Genomic DNA, 24,796 nt, shown 5'->3' on the forward strand with positions numbered 1-24,796 from the left:
GTTTCTGAAGTTCTGACCTAAGCGTAACAATATTCACAATCCTTTAAAAAGCTTGAACAGAACCTGCATAGTTTCACTTAAGCCTCTTTATGCTATTAGACAACTAATTTTGTAATTGCATATGGAAACAATTAATTAAGCTGTTAACTAGTTGAAAATATTTAGGAACCACATGAACATTACCTAAAATGTTTCATAGTATTTTAGAAGGAAAATCCATCTTACAAAGCAATAAATTTAAGGATTAAAAAAACAAAACTACAGGGAAAAAAGGTGACATAGAAAGGAATTCACTAACCTCATCAGATATTTGCTGCGCAAGACGTATTGCTACATTTCTTAGCATGCATTCTGAAGTTGGATTAGGAATGTTTTGTAGAGCATTTTGTAGCACCACTGCCTGGTCATGCGTAGCCTGGTTTATCTGAAAGAAAGTATTTCTTATACTTATTTTTACATGGAAAAAAGAAAGCAAGAAGATACGAAAACACAAAGTTACTTGGAAAGGTTTGGTAGAAGTAGGTAAGATCTTGGAAAGAAAACTAACAGAAACTGCACACACCAAGAAAAACAAATCCCCTAGTTTTCAAATAGATACCATCACATCTGAAGACAACGTATGGTACAGTGGGTGATCAGAGTACAGGTAGTTAAGGAGAGTAGCACTTGCTCAAAACTACTTATGTTTGAGGGGTTGTTTATTATTTCAAGTAAACAGAACATTCAGAATCACTGTCTCCTTCCCTTTTCATTGGTGTAGGAAAGAAAGGGTTTGCTAAAACAATGGGAGTCCCTCTGGATTAGCTGTGTCCAGACAGAACATGGCTGCAATGTTCATTATAATTAAGTATACGTTAAACGTTTGAGTTAGAGCTCTATTGAAGAATTCTGTTCTGGATTATCTCTCCTGTTCTTTATCAGACTTTCACAACACAAACAGCAGCAAGACAAGTTTTTATCTTTTCTGTATTGTTTTGAGCATAGAGCCTCCTTGGGCTGACAGAGCTCCATAGTTTTGACAGTTCCAATCTGAAATGGTTGCTTCCTTCTCATAGATAAACTTGCTTGAAAAGACTCTGTGTGCTGTGGTTAGAAGTTAAAACTTCTTGTACAAAAGAGGTTCTTCATTTTCTAGTACCATTTCATCCAAAAAACCTGTTTCAAATGCTGCTCAAAAGACACATTGTGAAGTTGGTCTGTAACACCTGGTGCTGGTCATGCCCCTTTGCTTTGTCAGTTTCACTAAGACACTTGATTCAGGGAGCAAAATTACAGAACTCCCACTGAAGACTGTAATAGAGCTTACACAGTCAATTAGCTATCAGAAGTGGGCTGTAAAAGGATCAAACAGTATACAGGGGGGCAAACCAGGATCTATGTATCAGAATACTATGTTTAAAAACATTATTGATTCAACTTTCCATGAAAGCAGTGAAGAAAATCAAAATTTAAAAGGTCCTAGTGACAGCAGCAGACTGGTAACTGGAAGACTGCAGACGCATAGTCTTGGTTACCTCATTCTCTTCAGTACTGACAGAAAGCCAATACAGAAAGTTATGTCATGCTACTTATGCTTTAGATATGACAGATGAAAGGTATTTACAAGTCCCACCTCCATCCCAAAGTGTAAGCTTACTGGTGCTGCAGCGATAAAAAGTATCAAGACCAAAGTCCTTCAAACAAGACCACAATGACAGCAAGAATAACTATGTTTTTTCCAACAAATTAAAGTTAGATGTCTGCAGCACTAAACAGTGAACGTCAGTAGCCATGGACAAATGTTACTGCCTCTTAAGCGGTCAGCATAAATCTGTTTCAAACAGTACTTCAAGAGTCAACTGATGTTATCTGAGTTCCAAACTGCCTTTTGAATAATCTTCATTAGAAAATAGGGCAGTAAAATGTACTCATTTTAAATAGACAAAGGACGGGGTGGCAAACCTGTTTGCTGTAAGATGTTTCTATTCTATTCTAACATGAGACATGAAAAGGGATCTTCATCTGTTTGTAACTGTCAAGAGTTTTGATTTCCTTGAAAAAGAATGAGCCTGGTATCTTCCAACAGATGGACCTAACCAGAACAGATAAATATTTTTTGGACTTAAGGGGAACGTACTTCTCTGCTTCAGAGATGGACCTTAGTAAATATGCTGGAAGAAAGTGCTCTGAATTGGGGCCCTCTGTGTATTCTTGAGTATAGGTTGATAGATCAAGCAACTACTCAGGATGGAACTTCACAAAAGGAAAAAAAATAAATAGCTTGAATACCTGGAAGTAAATGCCCAACAAGTACAGCAACAAATTTTAATTTTTGGACTCTGTGCTGTATGCCTACTGTAAGAGGGCAGAAATAAAACCTTGACCCACGATATATTTGTCCAGATGTAGAAAAACTAACTAGCCATATAAAACATGCACAAAATCTACTACTATAGACACGTGAGATCACAGTTCAGAACACGTTACACTTCCCCTTTCCAATTATGATAAATCTTAGGGTGGGACACCTTTCAACTATCAACACTTGACATTGCATGCACCTAATTGTTCTCTGCAAGAATTTTCTACAAGTAATGGACAGAGTTAGGAATCCAGCAAGCCAAGGACTTATTTCTGTGTAGAAAAAGGGCTGACATGACTCAACGTTAGTTATGTTGTTTCATGCGCTAATCATAAATAGGAAGTAAAAGAAATTCAGAAGCACATCTTTCAATCTCAGCAGCTCAGAAAAATCAGAATTAACATTTACAGAATAGATATACTTGAAAATGGAAATTTATCTGTACTGACAATCATGCAAACCACTGAAAATCATGTATAAAGCAGGTGGATATCACACCTAACTTTTCTACATTCAGAAAGAAACAGGATTTGTTTAGTAAGTTGATCTTTTTTAGAATCGTCAGACAACACAATCTGAAAGTACCATGAGTTCTTGACATGCAACTCACTCAAAGAGACTGTCAATGGAAAGCAGACAGATGTTGCTGCAGGCAATATAAAAAAACAGACCACATTGCTATTTGCATTAAGGAAGATTTATATTACCGGTGAAATTGTACTTGTGCCTTCCACAACTGGTTGACATGCTTCTGCCACAGCTCGAACATGGCCATATCCAATTGCTGTTAGCAATAATTTGGCTATTTTTAAAGCATTAAGGTAGGCACCCCTTCGAGTTTCCATATCTGCATTTGGCAGGAAGTTATTTCTGGTCAGCATGCTCAATACAAGAGGCAAACCACCACTTTTTAAGAAGTTGTATTGGAAGTCACTGGCGTCTTCTCCCAGAGGTGCACTGGCAGGCATTAACAAGGCATAAACTACCTGTAGAACAAAATACAGAGTTAACTAACAGAAATCCACTAGCTTGAACATAGATGACTGAATATGAGGCTATGCTGGAATACTGCTTAAGGAATGCTTTGAAAGCATTGGCCATATACCAGTTTATTCCAGTAAATTGTTAAGTACTTTCAATTGTTAATTTCAAACCACAGAATTTGATCACGTGCTTCCACAATGCTACAGAAAAGATTGCCATAGATAGAGTCGAAGATTTTTAAAGAACAGGCTAAAAGCATTACAAACCTCTGTTAGATACAGCACTTGTGAGGCAGAAGGACCAAAGAATAGAGAATCAAGGGATGGACTAAGGCTGCTTTCCCCAAGCTTTGCATGATCTAAACAAATAGCTCTTAGTTTCTCAACTGTAGTGTTATCTGCAATAGAAACACAACTTAGAAACATTTTGTAACACAACTATTCCAGAACAAGCCAGTAGTATTTACAATTATAAATCTGAAAAGTTTTAAGCATATCAGAAAAGTTGCAAAAAATGTAACTGCTAGACAAGATCAGACTATGAATTGTTCTGCAATGATTATTTCTGTCAGTACAAAAGTGATCTATTAAAGTAGTGCTACAAAACACAACACTTCTCCCTATTTTCACTGCACTGCGGCACTGGACCCCAGAACCAACTGCAAACTATGCAACTTTATATGACAGACAAGAAATAACTATTTGGGAAACACATACAATCCTAATTAGGATAACAGTCATGCCTTACAGTATCAATAAATTACCAGAACGTAGAAAATACTCCCCTAGCATAATTTTTATATAGCAGGTGAGACATTATTGTACAGGATATTACAATATAAAACATGTTAAAATGAAGTTTTACCCGGTGGCATGAGCTTCATAAGAACACGTGCTCCATCTCTAAGAGGTGGCATATTTAGGCTACTGCCCAAGTCTGCAACTTGCCAAAGAAAAGAGATGTATCGAGGATGCAGTGACATGATCTTGAAGTAAGCAAATAAAAAACCCCATAAAAATCGTTAGTTAAAGACAAAGTATAGGGAAAAAATGCTTTCAAACTGTTAATTTCAGAATCTATGTATATGCTTACCACTCCAGGCAAACAGCTTTCAACTTCTGGATTCGGACCATCACTGTAGTGATTGCCATGGTTGCCTGGAGAACCAGTTGAAGAGTCTGAAGAACTATCTGGACTTGAGGGCATATTAGAATTTATCTGTGTAAGCTTAGCCGTAATTAGCTGAAAAACACGATCATAGTTTTAATACTATGCAAAAATGAAAATTCTTTACTAAACAAGCATCTGATATGGCATAATACAAGGAGGAGGAATGGAACTATTTCACAAGAAAAAGTGATCCCATGCATGGTATTTTTCAAGCATTTACAAAAGGGAAGCGACATCTGAATTGACATAAACAATCAACGTGCAACACTTACCGTTTTGTCTTTCAGATTCAACTGCCCAATTAATTTTCTATCATCCGCAGGGTCCACCAGCTCACCACCAATGAACAGTTCTACTTTTGTGTGCGCACTATTGGCTTTAATACGATTGAGAATACAACGCCGTACTTGGCCAATTGTGTCGTTTGTATGAGACCAAATATCCAAATCTTCTACCTGTCGGCCTTGGTTTGGAAAACGAACTACCAGTGTGATATGTTTACCACGGAAAGCTCTGAAAAAAAAAACCACAAACAAACCACAAAGTTATTTTTGCCCTCATCAAATAAATTATTTTTCCTGCTGTATTCTCTACTGCAGATATTTCAACGTCAAATCTTGACATATGGCAGTATACTCCAGCATAAGATTATTTTGTAAAGGTACCAGCAATTATGCAAACATAACATACACAAGAACTTCCAAGAAGCCACACTCTGCACAAGTGCATTAAACATACAGTCAACTTTAGAGTCAGGTTAGGAATACTGATAGAATTTGAAAAAATCTCTTTTCTCTTGCTTGTAATTTTCTGATCAAAATGCACAAATAAAGCTCAGATTGGCAACTACGTTTTGCTCTGTTAGCGAAACAACTCAGTTTTAAATATACCAAGATCAGAAAAAGCCATCAGGTCACCAAGTCTTAATACCTTCTGTTAAAAGCTGTTAAAAGTTTTATATTAAAATTCCAATTTTAAAAATCAAAATGCTTTTAAGAAATTCAAAGAGGTCAAAAAAGAAAGAATATTTTTACACCAGCAGTGATCACGCTTAGCGCAATGGCAGGGAACTCATTAGGAAAGATGTGCCCAGACAAACCCAACAAACTAGTCCCATGCAACAAAAGGCAAAAATTCCTCATAAAAGCTCCTTGCTAACAAGACCTGTGAAAAAGTTAGTCTAAACAAATAAGTACCCCATATAAAAAAGATGCGCCTGCAATCAACAAAAGAACTTAGTTAGGACTAATCAATCAATATATACAATAAAAATGCGGTAGGACCACTGCAAATTACTGACACATCATGAAGACACAGCAATCTTCAATTTTCTTGACAAAAAGGGCGCTTAAAATACAGGGACAACAAACCCCCACTGTGTCTAAAAATGTTAGCTACATCATAAATCCATAACAATCTCAGTGTACTCCTTATGTATTTTTGAGACTTTCTTCCCACAGACAGCAGCTACTAACACTGGAACATTTAAACAGTCTTCTTGTCGCGGTTTAGACCTCAAACCAGGACACTTCTGTTCTGCTTTCCTCTCTCAGGAAATAAAGTATTTTGTTTGGGAAAATATCTACACAACACTGGATTTAGGTGTTTCCTTTTTCTTTGTACCAAAGAGAGTTAAAGAAGGAGCAGCTAGGACTTGAGCTAAGTTTCTACTTAAGGACAAGTATAACAAGAGTGGAGGTATATGGAAAATAAATGTACTTCAAAGTGCTGTTCTCCCCCTTTTTATGAGGAAATTACACAGAACAAATCTCTTAGAGGTAATCCTAAATTTAATCTTGCAAAGATTAGCATTTCTATAAAGAGCTCTGGAAGATGAAGATATACATTAACAACAGTTTGTTGTATGACAGGATTACGAAAAACAAAGAAGGTTTGCCCATGTTAACTTAAAGAATGGTACTGCTTTTAAATAAAAAGAAATACATCCAAAACAATCTAGCCACAAGGTATGTTGTGCTAGTTACAGAACAAAATACCAGAAACAAGTTTATTCTAACATATGCCTTTATTTACCTGATCTATCTTTTTTTTTTTACTACAGATCAGAGTTTAGATGTATTAGCAGAGAAAATGGAATGTTGAAACACTATAAATACACACCCCAAACAGAAACCCTTTAAAATGTAAAAATCATAAAGATATTAGTAATATTTTAGTTAACAGAAATCAAAATCACAGTAGTGCATTTTCACACGTACCTTGACATAGGCAGAATAGTTCTCTCTTCATGGTAATCACTGTCACATTCATTTATGTACTCTCTTAAAACAGTCAACACTCTCACCATTCGTATCGCTTCTTGTCTTGCACAATTGATACTGTCTTTATCTCCATCCAACACACACAATGTATCATAGGAGGCTTTTAGACGATCAAAACAGGACTGAATGAAGTCTTCGTGAATCACTACCTAATTAAATTTAAAAATTGGTGCAATTACAAGAAATATTAAAAACCATCTTTTCAGCAGGATAATCCAATGGTAAATGTGAAAAACAAAAACAAAAACAAAGAAAACCCCCAACAAACAAACCCAACCAAAACCAAGTTACTCTATAGAGTTTTTTGATTCCACTTGAGAATAAACTCCCATGATATACAGCTCTAATTTACTGTGGGCTTCAATCTTGCCTATCATCAGTACCTGTAACTGTACAGCGCAAACTCACACTTAAATAGAAAAAGGGAAAGTTTGTACAGAGAACACTAAATCGACTTTCTCTTCTTCACTTCCTCAGACTATGTTAAAGAATCTCTAGCTGACAATCTAATACAGTGTAACTTACTTTACACTAAGAGTGAACACAGAACATTTACAGACCACCAGAACAACTATCCCTCCCTCCTCCCCAGTCACATAACCCAGTTCCAGATATGCTCTTTTAAAACTCAGAAATGGATTTTGAGATAGATTCAGTAGTAGCAGTTGTAGCAAATCTCTTCCTTCTGCCTGATATCTAACATCTCTGTGCTCCTGACCTACGTTGACATATAACCTATAGTATCACAGTAAAAAGTCTGCAGTGCCTCCAGGTAGCAGTCTGCAATAGAAGTATTAACAGTCACAGATATGGCAGCAAACCACAGTCCAGTAGCTAGTTTTCTTAGAGGCAGCTCAGGAGGAGACGAGTTACCAACGCACTGAAACAAAAGACTTGTGTGCATGTTCAGTAAATCCAACACCTCCTGGAAGCGTCAGCTCTAACCACGTGCAGATGGACAGATCTGAGCATTCTTAGTAAGCCCAGACCTATAGCAAGGAAGAAGCATACAGCCCATCTGCCACTACAGTAGGATATAGCTTGAATGGCTGTAAATGCACTACCTAGAGCAGCTGTGCTGTATCTAGCAGACTGGCAGCTCTGAAGACTATAGAAGTGTTTCTGAGGACAAGTATGAAAATTGGAGTTTTAAGAAATACAACTGGCAAGCTACCAACTGGAAACTGTCTGGAGGACAATATTCCCCCCCAAATTTGTGAAATCCCAACAGTTTGCTTCCTCTAACCTTTCAGAAGCTCATTATCTCTTCTCTCTGTCCACTGAAACGCAGCTCCCAGCAAATATTAACATAGGGAGAAAATATCTGATTTGCTAGAGCTCATCTTGACCATTATATGGAAACTCAGTGACCCTTTGTAAGGGACATGACACAAAAAAAGGTTAGATTAGCTTGTGACAACACTCAATGGACACATCCAGTGATCATACTAGCACAAAGAACCACAACTCTATGTTCAACGAAGGGCTTACCTAAGTATATGATATGAAATGTTTTCTGAGTATAAAGAGCAAATACAAATCTATTCCATATAAAAAAATTATCACAGTTCAGTCTGTAAATACCAGAAAACACTCTTAATTCTGCATCTGACCATAACCTGGTGGCTGGACTTGCGAGTATACTCTCCAAAACATTAAAACTAGTCTCTGTTTTCAAGTATAAAAATTTCAACAAATTGAATTTTATCAGTGTTTTTCTATCGTAGTATATTCCAGTTTTCTTGTTGCTTGATTTTTTTTTTTACCTGATTAACTTGTAACCTTGGGCCAAGATTAGTATAGATCTCTTTAAGAAGATCTATTGCTCTGTTTGCGATGTCATCATTTCCCTGAATCACAACCTAGCATAATAATAAAAAAAAAAGCATTAGAACGTCTTAAAAATTTCTGGTATAAAATGTAAAAACAAAACAACTACATAAGTATATTGACACAACAGTATGTCTAATTCTCTTATGAGGTGAAAGTGACTAAAATGCTTAGTTAAAAAATACAATCAATACAACTTACACTAAAGAGTGAAAATTAAGAATTAACTAGTTTAAAGGAGTTCAGAGTTAGCAGAAAAAGCCGATGTTTTATAAAGAGAATGAAAATAACATTTATATAATCATCTTCACATTACATTTCCATGTCCACTAGTTTCAGAGAATAAAACAACTATTTCTTCAAATGCTTGAATAATCTACATCACCAAAGATTTAAAAACAGAATTTTGAAGTATTTAAGTGGCTGGAGTGGGTGGAAGAGGGACAGACAAATGAGTTCTGTTTCTAACCTGATAATCTGTATTTTAATTACTAGCCACCAGGTGTGAAAGCAGCCCTTACAGACAACCCCTGCAGGATACTGAGCTGAAGCTTCATGAGTTCTGTCATGCTGCCAACGGCAAGGCAGATCCAAGTCAGTCTATTCCCACAACTAAAACATGCTAGTATTACGTGGGCATTTTGTACATAAACACTGTGTGCAAACTTATGTGTATAAAAACTGTGCTCTACTTTGGTTTTAATTATTATGACCATGATTAAAATACCTAACCCTTCAAAAAGCCACTAACAAAATTACTGAGACTGCTGCTTTATAGATGGCACGTGTTATAAAACACAGCCACGACAATCATGCCACAGCGTGCAACTGTGGGTTCTAACGCAGGTCTTGAAACTAGAAATACTCTGAAAAAATTAAATATCAAATTAGATACTGATGTTTTTCACCAATAGATTTGTCAAGCTTCAGAAAGCTACAATCTTTCTATTGAAAAGCTATAACCACGTTTAGGCAAAACATGTTGTGGATATAAGAGAAAGAATCAGACCAGTGATCACTTGGTCTAATCAAGAATCACTCCAGTTTACAGTACTAGAATGAGTGACATGAAATAGCTTATGAAGTGCACCAAAGTTCAGTTCTAATGTGCATGTGACAGAGACATAAACCTACAGATAATTCACCTGGAATGAGCCTTTCTTCTTCAACAGTATAGGCAAATTTTTTATCTCATGTGCGTACAAAAATATACTTGATGTTTCAAATAACTTCTCATTAAACATCAGTCTGCAAAGTTACCAGCTTGCATATTTGCTGGGAAAACAGCGAAGTGAATATCCATGCACTTAGTTTGGAAAAAGTAGCTTTTTGCAATTTCAGTCTGTAACTAATAAATTACATATTCCTAAAAATATGATGAGAAAGACTTAGCAGTTAACCTTTCAGACATTTCCTCCAATTAACTTACCCTCCAAAGGTAGTCTAATCCTATTAATTCCAGATCGTCCATCATATAGGCTCGTCTCTTTGCTACTAGCTTTCCTTCTCGACAGTTCACAGCTTTGAAGAAACGTTCAAAACATTTCATTCCATTTTCTGTTAATAGGGAAGGATCCAGCTGAAGCACATTATTTTCAAAGAAGTCCTTATTAATGTCAGGGTCTAAGTCTGGTTCATCCCCCATTAGTTTGGAATACCATTTAAAACAGGCTTCACGATCACAAAGATAAACCGCATTTTCAGCTAAACACTTCCATATTTGCTTCGCCTGAGGGGCACAGAGCCACAGCTGACCATCCTTCAATAAAAATCTTGAGCAAAACAAAGAGACAATTAACAGCACTGTCTAATAGACATCTGGAGTTACAATTCAGTAAAAAGTACAGGCAAAAAGGTGAATATGTATATTTTACATGTATATATCACAAGTATGACCCTGAAAATTCACATCATCAGTTCGCTCATAATTAGCCCCATGATTTCTCAGTAAGTCTGAATGAATCAAGACCTTAAAGTCCAAACAAAAAAGGAATAAAATTTGGTAAAAAATGTTTTACACAAAAATACCAAACACTGTTTACATATTATGAAGAAATAAACGCACATCTCCTAATGTAAACTAGTTTAAAAGTCAGGTCACAATGTAAGAGATTAAATTACTTCTGCAATCGTTCACTAAGTTTTAGCACTTACTTTAGGAAAACCACAAAATAAGGTATCAGTTCTGTGAAATACAGCCAGAAGCAGAAGTCAATGAACTGGAAATTTTTCCTTTTATTTAAATAAGTTTCTCATTTGTGTTAAATTATTATTAAAGAACTATTAAGAACTTCAATTCTGAAAGTTAACACTAAGAATGTTTCAGGTAGAACAAACAATAATCAAAGTTCTTCAGAATCATTTTTCTGATTGAAAATCTTATCTTTGTAAAAGAAATCAGGGACTAAGTTATGGCATCACTTTTCAGAAATTGCTACATTTGCTACATATTTTCAAAAATATTCTACTTTTGACAGACTTTATTAACTCCTTTACATTAACAACTGGTGAACTTAAAGGAAGTTACAATTTTTAACATACAAGAATGCTAAATTAAGACTGCTATCCATATGCTATTGTATAATTTCATTGAACAGTTGTTTAACACTTCAATTTAATTCATAAAAATTCTCAGTAAAATTTTAAAAAGCAAAAAAAATAATTCTCAGTTAGAACTTCAGAACTTTACAGTTTGACAGTTCATGTACTTTTACATGTATAAAAAAGGTTAAAATCGAGTAAGAAAAAGCTGAGAGAGACAGAGCCTAAAAAAGCATCAACATACTGCAGCTCTGTGATGAGCAGAGACCCTTTATTTTGTTATTTTACTCAAACAGCAGCTGGTCAACAGTAATCCAAATATTTTTTTATTCCAACATCTTTCTAAGGCTTAGACAACCTACCATCAGTGTCTGACATAAGTATATGTCAGTTTATGACCATAAATTTAAATCTAGTGTGGTACACCAAATAAGGACACATGGGCATATCCCTACAAGGAATATTTTAAATTTTCAGCTAAGTTACCCCAATACATATGTAACTGTATCTACATGCACGTTCTATTCAAGTCAGTAGGCTTCTGCACACAGACAGAAAAAGTCCATACAAATCTGAGTGCAGAAACAGAGCCTTGGATTGCAACGATCCCAATAAACATTATTTGAGTATTCCAATAGTAGCATTGGGGGATAAAAAAACCAAACCAAACCAAAACAACAAACCAAATCAAACCAAAAACATTTGCATGTATTTTTGTATTTGAGTTTTGAAAGAAGTTAACACAGCAACTTAAAACAAGAAAGCGATACTGAGGTGTTTTTTTTTTCCCTTTAAAGTATTCTTAGAGAAGTTAAACAAATCATTGAGTTAAAACTAACCGTAAGAAGTTAAGTCGCTCCTGTACTTCCTGCACATGACTGTATCTGCTTCCTGGTCTTACAGTTTGAGGATCATATTCACCATGCTCTGCAAATATAAAAAATTTGATTAGATAATACATTCAGAAAAGACATGCTGACTCTAAAAGACAGGACGTGTCTGAAGACTTCTTAGTCTGAACATAATTAAAATCACTCAAAGAGCAATAAATTTTCAGTACGGTGTACAAAAGTGATTTTCAGTAGCCTGCTACCAGTTAGTATTTCATCCTAAATTTAAATAGGTATAGGAGGTCTACAATCAAATCAACAAACACTTATGCACAGGTACAGGTGCTCATCATTCAGTATAATGAAAGTATTACAGAAGAACTAAGAACCTGCATTCTATTTATTTCAGGTAGCCAGTCTGAAGTCAGAAGTCAGTTAAAATAAAAGTATACCAAGCATATAATTAAGATTATTCAGTGTTTTTTCTAAGGATGCTTTAATTTTGTTACAGAGCCTCTTTTCCAAAATTTCAGTTTTCCATTTCTAGCATTTTTCCCCTCCAGAAGAATCACAACTCCAGTTCTTTAATACCTTTATAAGTACCTATGTATGTGACACCACTTAGATGAGGGAAGTATACAACAACTTTACTTACTGCAAGTTTCTAAGTACAAAAAACAAACTCCTGGAATACTGACAAGCTTGAAACAGAATTAGCTGAGTAATTTGAAAGTAAAGCAAGAAGTCAAATTTTTATCTGCATTTTATCAAATCTCAGCATAATATTTTGTTTGTTAAGAAACAACTGTTTGCTTCATAGGAACTTGGTTTTGTTTGGCTTTTTTTTTTTTTAAATTAAAGAGATACAATCTAGATCTGTACTTGCACTACCTTGATCTGTACTAGTAATATTTCATCATGGCGGATGTTCGTTATTAACTGTAAACTACTTAATGCTGTATTTCTTATTTGTAAAGGTATACAGATTGCATTTAACTAAGATGACCCAGCTGTGGGAGACAGCATCATGACAACATCCAGATTCATGGTAAAATATATTTTCAGAACTGAAAATCAGTATCTCCTATTATATCAAGGAGGGGGAAAAAAAACAAACCAAAAGAAGTCTTAACAGCTGTCACTAGTGTTTCAAAATTAAGAGAAAAATAATTGTCATAAATACTGCTATGTACAAGTGCAAAACTTACATTAGCTTAAAAATTAAATAAAAAATAATTAAAAAAAATTAAATTACGTTCACCAGAAACCCCTTAAAAATTTAAATTATAATCCTAATGAAGTGAGCATAAATGGACAATTAACAAAAGAAGAAATGTGAAAAAAATCTGAAGAAATAACACAAAGTAGCAGAACAAAAATTATTTAAGTATTAGAAGTAGAAAACCTGAAAAATACACTGTGGGTCTAGCAAAAGAAACAATTATGGTATATAAGCATACTGCAGAAAAATTAAAACTAATTACTGCAAGCGTTGGGTGGTTTGGGTGGGGTTTTTATTTGATTTAGGTTTTTGAGGGGGAGGTAGTAGTGGCGTTTATTCTAACTATGGGGACTATATGGGCTTTTTTTTTCTGAACAGCGATTAATTCAGAGACATAAGTGACAATAGTGTCAATGACAGAAGAATTCAAATATTAAAGGCCAGTGAGTTGCCTAAAGGCAGTATGTAAGTACTTCAGCATTCTGAAAAACTCTGAAATACAAAAAAAATCAGTGTCCTTAAATTTTCTCCATCTCAGTTTCTTTCTACTTTTTTTATATTTTATTTTCTACACTGTACATCCCACAGTAAGTCTGTGTGATCTCCTTAAAAATTCTTTCTACATACAGAAGCAGAAGAATGAACAGAGCAATTATAGATCAAAAAATACCTGGTTGAAAATTTAAGCATAATCAGTGATAAACACACATAGACGATCATATGGCACAATTTGTACAAATAATTACATTTCATTAACACTTTGGATTTTTTTTTATTGCTTCAGAAAAACAGAAGATAAAGAACTGGCTAGCAATCTTTTCAAATTTTCAAAAGATCTTTGATAAATAGGCAAAAAGATGAAACTGTGACCTCCTCCTTCAGGACTACACAATGCAATAGCAGCTGTCCCATCTCATGGAGGACTTTGCAGAGTTGGAGGAATGGGTGAGTTCAGTAGAAGAGAAAGTCACAGATCATGGAAAAAAATCTGAAACATAGATTAGGCTTTTCTTTAATCTTAAAAGGGCAATCATATGAAATTGAAATGACAGAAAATAATATGCATTAGTGAATATCAGAAGAATAGGAACACTGCTCTCCATCACAGAACACAACTATAGAAGCCTTCAAGGAAAATAAAAATAGGGCAAATTCAAAACTAATACAAAAAATAATCACAAATTACACAGTCATTGTGGCATTAACTGTCAAAAAGATCTGTGGGCCATTGTTTTTTTTTTTCCCATGGCATTTGTTTGACCTCTGCTGCTTGGATATTTGCCTTAAATTTTTTCCCTCTGTCTCATTCACCTTCTCCAGCTCAGCTTAATTCTACAACTATCCAGTTCTTCCTTGCTGTCCTCACAATCATAATTTTCTTTTTTCTTGCACTTATTCCCTTCCCTGCCTCCCCCCCAGCGCCATCTTTTCTCCTCCTCCAGGAAGGCATAGAAGGCAAACTTCACATTGCTCTCTGTTCTGCTCTATTTAGTATATAAAACTGAAACTGAAAGAGAAGTTGCACAGGAACTGTGTGTGCATTACAGTTTTAGTAGAGTATCTGGAACATGAGAAGATATTTTCTGGCTGCCCTTAATCAGGTAATAAAGCATCTAATACAAAAACCCACACTATTGTTCATCTGGTTTTGTACTCTGATGCAAACAAGTAGAAGTTCTGCAGCAGCTTTGTCTCAAGAAAGCATAATTTAATTGCTTTGTAATTAGATTCAATTTACACACTTTGCACACTTGTAATTACTATTGTGCTGAAGATGTTTATGTTACTGATTTACCGAGTCACTATAGTTGCATAGCGGCAGGGCAGTGCGATGTGTTTTTCGGCACAAAAAAATAATCACTCAAGACATCAGCCTAATTTTTCTGCCAAAGTCATCAACAATTTCATAGGTAAAGAATATTGTCAAAAATGACCTTTGACTTCAGTTTAAAAATAAATTAAATCAATGAATAATAGTTAATACTTTAATAGTATGGGTAGCCTATTTTTGGACAAAGATAACATGGCAGTAGAATGTAGTTGTTGATTATGTTTCCTTCATAACCCTGAGGCCAAAGTCCAGATTTCGTAGTTGGCCAAAGTCCAAGAGAAGAACAGAATCATAGAATCATAGACTCTAAGCTATCCATACAGTTAAGATGTGAAGTTCGTTATAAATGAAATTGCATTTTTGCATCACTTTAGCAAAGTTAAAGAGCACTCCAACAGCTTACAGAAGTTACATGAAATAATACCTTCCCAGAGAAGATTATGCCTAAGACAGTATGGCTTGAGAACAGAACAAAGCATTTAGTATTATTTTAACATTAATTAGTGCAGTGCTATCATTAATTAAGGAACTTAGGGTAAACCCCCTCATGTAGTCCTGAATAGAAAAATATAGCTGCAGTACACAGATTTAGATTAAATATCATTCTCATTGACCTATACCTGGCTGAAGCTATCATCTTCACATAGCGCTACTATTCAAACAAGTCTTCAAGGACATATTTTGGATATCTTTTATCAAGTACTGCAAAATTAAATGAATTCCAAAATTAAAGGTGTATAGGCAACTCTCCTAAGCACTGCAAGACACACACACACGCTTTACAATGTGCAAATATCCTGCCCTCTCTGAACAATCTACACTGAACTCTTGCATAACACACTGTCATTTTTGAGATGTAACCAAAAGGCTGGTAGGATGTTACGATGCCAGGGTAGAATGGTCCCTAGTTCCAGTCAGTAACATAGATGTGGGGGGATGTAAATCTCCTCTCACTTCTGTTGGCTTAATTCTATTTATAAAGTACTGTGGTCCAGTGTAACAAGGAGTTTCCTGGTCCATCATTCTCCTTCACATCCCTACTTCTACCTCAGTAGCTAGAAAGCTAGTCCAGAATAAGAGTGTAGACTCATCAGCAAAGGATTAAGTTTAGCCTGAAATACATAAATACTAACATGATGTGCTGCCAAAGCGTTGCTGATAAATGTAGCAGCAAGAAAGCAACTAAACAGAAATGGACTTGCATGGTAAAAAGAAACTTTATCCCTGTGGTCTAAAGTGCTTCTTCCTGACAAACTCCAAACGCTGGCTTCAAATAGAAGCGATTAAAAAACTCCTCGCAAAGGAGCTACAAAAATTCAGAAGTAGAATTGGGACAAAATTCAAGATTATTATAAGGACTTTCCGTAAAAATAACCACCCTAGCCTAAGTAGGACAAGATCATGTTTATCAATCCACAGACAAACAAGAGCTGCTACTTCACCATATTCCACTGTAAAACATACCACAGTTTCAATCATGAAAGAAAATATTTGTATTTTAAGCTTTTCTTGCCCAACCAGACACCACAAAGGCTATCAACCTCACAGATGTTCGAAAATGTAACAAATAAACTAAATAGTTATTTCATTATGAGTATTTGCTTTTAACTCCATTTTCAAGTGGGGTTTTCACACATTCTATGAGGCAATTTTTATTTTAAAACTTACCTTTAGCATACTGCCTCATGCTCTCCATATAGGCAGAGAGATTTTCCGCAACCAATGTAACTAGGGCATGATTGTGCTGAAGTTGATTGATTAAGTCATGTCGGTAAAACACGTGGGGACTTCGCTGTGTTTGACTGAAATTAAAATACAAGTGTTATAAGAAAAACAGAGAAGTCTTGCACATAACAGTTCAGAAATCCATTTAAGACACTCGTGTTTGATGCAAGTTCCAAATTTTCCTAAAAGTTCTCTAATGGAAAGCATATTAAGTCTCTGACAATATATTTCTTTTTTCTTCTGACATCCACAGTTAGTACCAGTTGTTACAAGCAGCTAATTAGTCAGGATTATACAGTTACAATATGTATGGAAAAATATCAAGCAACCTGAGCAGCTCAGTATGCCGCAGGGAAAGTATCTGCAGCAAGACAGGAATAGAAATATCTGCCCACAAACTGCATAGTAAAGATAGAGACCCTCAACTGTAGTATAACCACAATACACATAAACACAGTTTCTTCCACATCCATCTGATAATATTTTCTAAATTTAATATTAAAACTCTAAAAAAAACTAGGTCAATTTACAAAATGAAAGCTCACCATCTTAAAAGTATAGTGAAAGAAAGGCCAATAATCATGCCAACTCTTTTAATACTTAAAGAATCCTGCACAAATCTGCATTGTTTTTTTCTAACAATATCTATTTGAAAAAGTGTTGGTACAAACATAAAAAAGCATAGTTATGCAGAGCACATAGTCTAAGAAAAAACAGAAAACTTTAAGAAAAGAAATACCCTAAATAAATAAATTAGATTATAATTTCAGGCTATTATCAAGAACTGATCAAAAATGCTGCTCTCACGCAATACTAGACATATTTAGATTACAAAGGTAAACTGCAAGAGAAAACACAGCTTGGGTTCAAAACCCACATGCCATGAACACTATCAAATTCTAGAACTTGGGGACTAATCACCTCTTCAGAATAGTCTCAATTGCCTCAACTTCTGCACTGATCTTATCCGCATAAACAATGCAAACTTCCACTGCTCTTCTATATTAGAGGAAAGAAAAAGAAAACGGGGGTGGACAGAGGAAGAGAGGCGTTCCTCATTGCATTGCCATTCAGCTGATCCCATAGCCTGCCCCGAAGAAATAGAAATTTCAGAACTGTTCTTCTTTCCTTCAACACTAAAGAAAGCAGACCCCAGAATTAGCTGAATAGATCATAGGTAAAAACTCTAATCCTTCCCAGGAAACAGGGTCTCCACACAACATGACCTACAGACCTCTACAGTATTGCCACATCTTTAGAGAACAGTAGGGAAGGCAAGAATTCCCAGTTCCAGCATCAACTGATAATGATCTTGCAGCTGATAACCACATTTCACTGTACATGTAACAACAACAGATAAAATGATTCACTGGGAAAATGATCACTGTAAATCTGGGTTTGAAAGACAGAAGCCATCACCCTCCCAAAAATTTTGTTATCTGCAACCAACAGAATTTGTCCTGCTAAGCACTGAGGTCTTCAGAAGATTGAATTTCATAATATGCAAAGCCTTCCAAAACAGCTTGAAAGAGGCACTTAAAACACAAATCGTGTTTAAAAAAAAAAAAAAAAAAAAAGACCCAGATATTTGTTGCAGAGAAAACAAAACAGATGGAAGCATGAAGAAAACATACAGCACTTCATATACCCAGAAAGAACATTCCCCGTTCTCATGTTGAGAAACTTTCCAATTGCACTTCATTCCATCTCCACCAACCCTCCTTGCTCAGCATAAACCAGCAGCAAAACAAGCAAAAGACTGGATGTCTCTATTTTAGTGGTCACCCAAGATGATACCTCTAGATAGAGAGATGCATTTACAAAGGATAACAGTAAATAACATTGACTATTTGGAAAATACATACGATGAAACAACTAAAGGAACAAGTAGAAACAAGACAGGGTATTTTGCTGAATCAAGCTATTGGTGTGTATATTTATATACTCATAATATTATGCATTTGTATCAATCCTACAAAGTAGCACAAAAGGAAAGCATTATCAGCACAAGACTAAATAAGTCTTCTGCACTAGACATTTTTTCCTTTTCTCCTTTCTCAACCACATACACAAACAGTAAGTTTGGACAATAGATTGATCTTGGGTAGCAACTACTTCTAAAAGTTGAGTAATCGTAAGAACTAGAGTTATGAGCTATGAGTTGTTATATAGTATTTGTGAGCAACATGTAAGATGTTATTTTGATCATCTGCTAGAATGAAGTCAAAGGCAAGATGATTATCTTTAGGCACAGGAAAAAAAGCTGATGCAAGAAGACCTTCTAGTAAGCTTTCTAGAATTAAAGCAAACTCCACATGCAACTATAGAATTACTCAAGCATCTGAGGTTAGGCTGAATGATGATGCTGCCATTGGGACATATTCCTTTAGTAATAACTGCAATTTTTCATGCCCCTCAGTTAAGAGCAAAACTCATCTTTTCATTGTGTTTCTACTAAATGGATATCAAAAGCCAATGCATAAGAAGGAAGATAAGCATTTTGAAATGGGCACCAAAGTACTATGGAAATACTAAAAAGGTCATTTAATAGTTAGAAAGCATACTTACTTGCTAGAAAAATATTGGCAAAGTGACAAAGGCAAAATTCCGAACAACTTTATCTGCACATATAACTTGCCCAACATAGCACTACACACATAACTCAGCTTTTGAAGTTGAGAGTTCTTCTACTAAACGCTAAATACCATTAAAAGCAGACACTAAAGGTTCAAATAGCAATTACCAGACCCAGCAAATTCTACTATTTAGGCTAAAAAGTGACTTGAAGCCAGCATCATTGTTGCCTTTAAGCACTAACAAAACCCCTAAACTCTTACAGAAGGTCCTCTCAATGTTCAGTTAATTCTTCTGGGCAAGTAGGAGACCAGCCTTATGCTGCTTGGGCAGATACAGGTCAAACTTAAGTGCTTCAAATCGGTCTACAGGAGGCTCTACCTCCATAAGCCACCACAGAAAATTAAGATCATTAATTATCTGTACACTAAAGGTCAGTATGTTGAACAATAAAGTTGACTATTCCTTAACATTAGTAAGTATCCTTGCACCCGTAAGAATCCTTGCACCTAAATAAGAATTATTTTCTTATGCTGTTGCAATTCTGGTTAAGCTAAACTTCCTGAAACATGTAGCACTTCTTTGTCATCAGGGAGTTAAATTTTGCCAAAGCAACTATATAAACGATTTGTCACTTTGCTCAACTGCATGAATAACTAGCAACAATTAAATCCTGTTGCTCAAAAGAATCTCTACAGTGCTAATGGCATAAGATAATTTACACTTATTTTTGCCAAGAATCAGCAGCCTTAGTTGTTCTGGGGCAATATTTTAATTGCCAAATGCCAATCAACTGAACCACCCCAAAGGAGTAGTATATAGACTATGGGATTAATGCTGCACACAGAAAGCTCTGTGAAATGTTTTTGAGGCAGTTATTACAAACATTTGTTTTGATCTATTTTCAATCCGAATTCTAGAAGGATGCCAGAGATTAAAGTTTTAAGTCAGGTAAGGTAAGCTGATAGGAACAGGTATTAGATGTACACATTGCAGTTTCCAAACTGAGTTACCAGGAAACTCAGAGGACTGGAAAGTCACTGATTACTTCAAAATGATGTTTTCACTCACTAGGTTTCCCAGTCACCAGGGCAGTAATACTACCTGACTAAAAAAACTCCCTCAACAGTATCTTGCTAACTAAGGCTTCTCCACAGAAGAGGTTCTTATAAGACCCTTGATTAAAACCTTTAATTCAAAGTTTACTTTTCTGCTGTATGTGTTTTCAATTTCTGCATAAAAATGAAGTATTATCATATACTGCCAAAATGACTTCCCTGAAACCCGAGGAATGGAAGAGATGGTCTGACAAAAAAGAAAAAAAAAAAAAAAAAAAAAAAAGCACAAAAGAGATCGCACTGTACATACACCATAAGGGTAACCTAAATTTTCACAACCAAAAGTAGTTAGGTTCCTCCCAACACTAATTCAGAGCAGAAAACTAATCCATGCCCTGAATGACCTTCAATAATTACTTAAAGCAAAGCCTCTTTATTAAGGCATTATGCTAAAAAGCATCCAACTTGAACAAGTACCACAAATAACCAGGTAGCTACATTCACCTAGATCTTAGAGCATGTAAAAGGTTAAGGACTACAAGACACAGAAAACAGACTTATCTGCTAATAAGCAGGTAACTTTGTAACCTTATTGGAAATACCTCAACCAATCACTAATGTGAAACTGTAAAGGATTAAAATTCCATGAAAACTGAGAAAGATGTTGCAAACTAAACGCATAAAGAAACCTCCAAAAGCCAGGAATGTAATATTATCACAGCTCCTTGAAATGATATCAGTAAAGAGAGAGCGCTGTGTAAACTTAAAGGCTTATTTTCTTCAACTTGCCCTGCCTTGATCCTTCTTGTAAGCAGACTGCAATAGCAACATTGATTTGAATAGTTTACCTGCTTACAAGAATTAAAGCAATTATGCAACACTGATAAGCAAACAACATTTTTCTGGAGTTTGTAAAAATTCTGATGTGGATACCAAAAAATGTTAGGGGCACAGAATCTCGTATTTCATGCAGTGAAATATATCTATATATATTTCTGCAGTGAGAAGACATTTAAAATAATGAAAACAAACATGTATATTTTAACAAGTCCAAATGGACAATGGCTTTTCTTTTCTTTTTTTCTTCCTTTTAAAAACAAACACACACCCACCCCTCGCAACTCCCAAAAAAAACCACAATAAAACAAACCCAACACATTTCTAATCTCTTCCATTCAGGAGACGGAATCAGTAGGGTATTCTTCCCAGACAAAAAAAGTCACCTTTGACTTCAAGTAAATAAACTACATGACTTGTATAGATTTATCATCAAAGAATATGGATGGGTGGGTGGGGGTGTGCATACATACATATATGCACATAAAATACATTTATACTTTGTAAACTAATTCCATTGCTAGGCAGGGATGTCCATGGATAAAAGAAAAACAAATCCAGATTTTTCTCAAATCAGACTACTATTCTATAAATTAATAAAAGCATGTTTGAGGAAACAGTTAATGCTCTTACTGAACCTAGGTGCCTGAATTTTTAGAAGCACATACTTTATACACATAAAAACAAACTTAAGAACATCTTCAAATACGGGTTATGATTTCACCTAAGCTTTCCCTGCCTCTCATAAAAAAAAATTAGAAATTTGCCTCATTCCAATCCATTCAACTTTTAACTGGCAAAATTTTATCTGCATTCCATTCTTACCTCAAGTTTTGTGGCGCTTCACCAAACAAACTGCAAATTTCTCTAATTTGTTTCAGTGCAGGAATGACCCATTTGTCATTTGTGCGAAGCTCTTCTATAAAACGATCTATCCACTGGATCTTTTGTGTATCTCGATCCTTAAAGAACAAACATTTATAATCCAAATCAAGTATACTGCAGAAACTATCATCACTTCCTGACATTGTTTCCAAGATATAACAGAACATACAAAGCCACACAAATACTAGATCAACTGAGTTCTGAAGCATACAAGCATAAGAAGAGTCTGAGCAGCACTACATATTGGCAGAAGCAATCAGTGTCTTACAAATTCTCTGCCTTCAAGCACTCAACCATTCAGTACGTATTTAAGAAAACCTGTAACTAGACAGGATCATCAGTGTTTAAGTAATTTGCTCTTTTCCTTCTTTCATTTATTTCTACTCACTGGTACTCAGAGTAAACTGCTATAAAATATCAAGAAAGAATGAGAAACTGTTTCTTAACAACTAAGAAACAAAGCCTGCCAGCGGCTGTCAAGACAGAGAATTGATTAATTTTGAGCCACGATGAACTATTATTCTGGCAGACTTCCACAGAAGTTTCGGTGGGGAAGGAGACCATGTAGTAGTTTTCGCTGTCCTTTGCTAGGTCCTTTCTAATATTACAGAAGACATATAAGGACTTACTGTAAAAAAAAAACATCCAAACAAATTAGCATCATTGAGTTCAGAAAAAAAGCAGAGAGGAGGAGGGCTGCTTTTTCTTTCTCCCTGTTTCTATACAGTCATATGGCAAAGTATGGTTCTTTTCCAATTCCTCCAATGCGGGCATTACAGTACATCACCAATTGCAACAAGACAGGCAAACATATTTTACTCTCTCCAATTAAAGCACAAACTGTGTTATCTAAACTATGTCCCATAACATTTGAAAAATACATGGATGTTGGTAGAATAATACAAATCTATGATAAGGAACACTTCTGTTATATTACCAAATTCCTTGAATTTTTCAGGGGGGGTGGAAGGAAACTGTCAGTGGCTGATTTCACAATAGAATATACCAGGTCACTCACCTGTGAACAGCTGTAATCTAAGATTTTAATATGGGCACTAAGAGCCTGGTCCATGATATCAACTGGTACATCATCACTATGAGCCAAATTCCACAAAAGGTTCAGCACTTTGTGTGCCATCACACCATCCTTGTCATCCTCTGCAAGACGACGAATTAACTCAAGTAGTTTCTCACGCTGTTTCTTGCTTGCATTTGTCCAACTTGCCTAAGAAAAGATTTTGATATGAAAACCTTTTTTTTTTTTTTTAAATTCCACACATAACCTGCACCATTAACAAATGATGCAACAATAGTGATGCAACTATATAAACAACTTTCACATTATTTCACTGAAAATAAATAGCACATTCAGTCAATACGTAAGACACCAGAATAGCTCTTCTAGTGCTTACAACTGAAGTGTATTCACCTTCACAATAAAAAAAAAAAAAGGATCTTTATTTAAAGATCACAGATATGCTTTTAAAAGTTAGCATTAGCATTAACAAGTTCACCAACAGTCAAAATAGTGGACTCAGCTGTTTCTTGCATATGCTTTCTCAAAACTCCTGTGCTTATACTTAAAAAGACTTCTTAAATAACTTATAATCACTAAATGAGTACAATTTTAGTGTCACAGAGGCCTCTGAATCTGACTGAAACAAACATCCTCTGCATAAGTTAACCTTTTTCTGAGTAAGTTTCCAGCATAACATCACTTCATATAAATCTCTCAAGGTCAGACATGACTTGCAACAGTTTACATATATATAGAATTCCTGAGCATTTGGTTCAGTATCTAGATTACAGAATATTAGGCCCATGTTTACCAAACTAGGAGACCCCCCCATTAATGGGAGCACAAATTGCATGTAAGTAAAATTGTGACTATAAGGCATTTGTCCAAAACCAGAAAACTGAGTTTACAAAGCTGCATTTTCTAGTACAGCAGATCATCTCCTAGAAGTGAAACAGGAAAACACGCCGGATAGCACCACTACTGGATGCTCAAAATGTTAATGTTAGCATACACAAAAAGCCAGTGAATAACAAACTTTCAGAAACAATTTTTTTTTTTGAGATGTCAATCAAATAATATGTTTATAAACATTCACTATTATCTTCCTGAGACTGTTTCATTCTATATACATTTTAACCAGAGAAAAAATTATTACACGATAAAGAGGAAGTTGGAGGAGCGTGGAATGGAAGTCCTTGATCTCCTCTACTTAAAAGAATGAAAGTAGCAATGCCCGATAAACTTGATGAAACCTACTCTACGCTAGGAGAAAAACATTATTTACTAAACCACCAACACTTAATAATTTGGAATAAATGCAAAAAAGTATTTAAGATAAATAACTTATTTCATTTGAAAAATTCAATATTCCTAGGATTGCTAAATGTCACTCTAATACTACAGGCCTCAACAGATGTGTATTACCCAAAAGTGGTTAAACCAGAAAACAAAACTGTCAATGAAACTAGCATAACTAGTCTTTGCCTTAGACAAGAAGGAAATAAAAAATCTCACAAAAAATCCTTATTAAAGAATAGCACAATCTAGCATTTCTAATATTTAATATCACAGATTGTTGCTATACGCATTAAGAAGTCTTTTATCACAAGGAAACTGGCGATATCTAAAATAAGTAGAAAGTAGATGTTGAAAGAGTCACACATCTGT

At 35.2% G+C, this 24,796-nt stretch overlaps 1 protein-coding gene across 1 annotated transcript in view; it reads right to left on the minus strand.

Annotated features, from left to right (window-relative positions):
- USP9X (ubiquitin specific peptidase 9 X-linked) overlaps positions 1 to 24,796 on the minus strand; it is an 83,885-nt gene that overhangs the window by 41,211 nt on the left and 17,878 nt on the right. Inside the window, exons 11-23 of the mRNA XM_082494525.1 lie at positions 23,129 to 23,335; positions 22,051 to 22,187; positions 16,700 to 16,833; positions 11,988 to 12,075; positions 10,037 to 10,379; positions 8,544 to 8,639; positions 6,715 to 6,926; positions 4,768 to 5,008; positions 4,418 to 4,567; positions 4,190 to 4,310; positions 3,592 to 3,722; positions 3,049 to 3,327; positions 299 to 424 (exon numbers count right to left, since the gene is read on the minus strand). Of these exons, the coding sequence (XP_082350651.1) occupies positions 299 to 424; positions 3,049 to 3,327; positions 3,592 to 3,722; positions 4,190 to 4,310; positions 4,418 to 4,567; positions 4,768 to 5,008; positions 6,715 to 6,926; positions 8,544 to 8,639; positions 10,037 to 10,379; positions 11,988 to 12,075; positions 16,700 to 16,833; positions 22,051 to 22,187; positions 23,129 to 23,335 (2,265 nt within the window). The remainder of the gene's footprint in view (positions 1 to 298; positions 425 to 3,048; positions 3,328 to 3,591; positions 3,723 to 4,189; positions 4,311 to 4,417; positions 4,568 to 4,767; positions 5,009 to 6,714; positions 6,927 to 8,543; positions 8,640 to 10,036; positions 10,380 to 11,987; positions 12,076 to 16,699; positions 16,834 to 22,050; positions 22,188 to 23,128; positions 23,336 to 24,796) is intronic.

This window comes from Vanellus vanellus (genome assembly GCF_965231255.1).
Source record: "Vanellus vanellus genome assembly, chromosome: 1".
NCBI lineage: Eukaryota > Metazoa > Chordata > Aves > Charadriiformes > Charadriidae > Vanellus > Vanellus vanellus.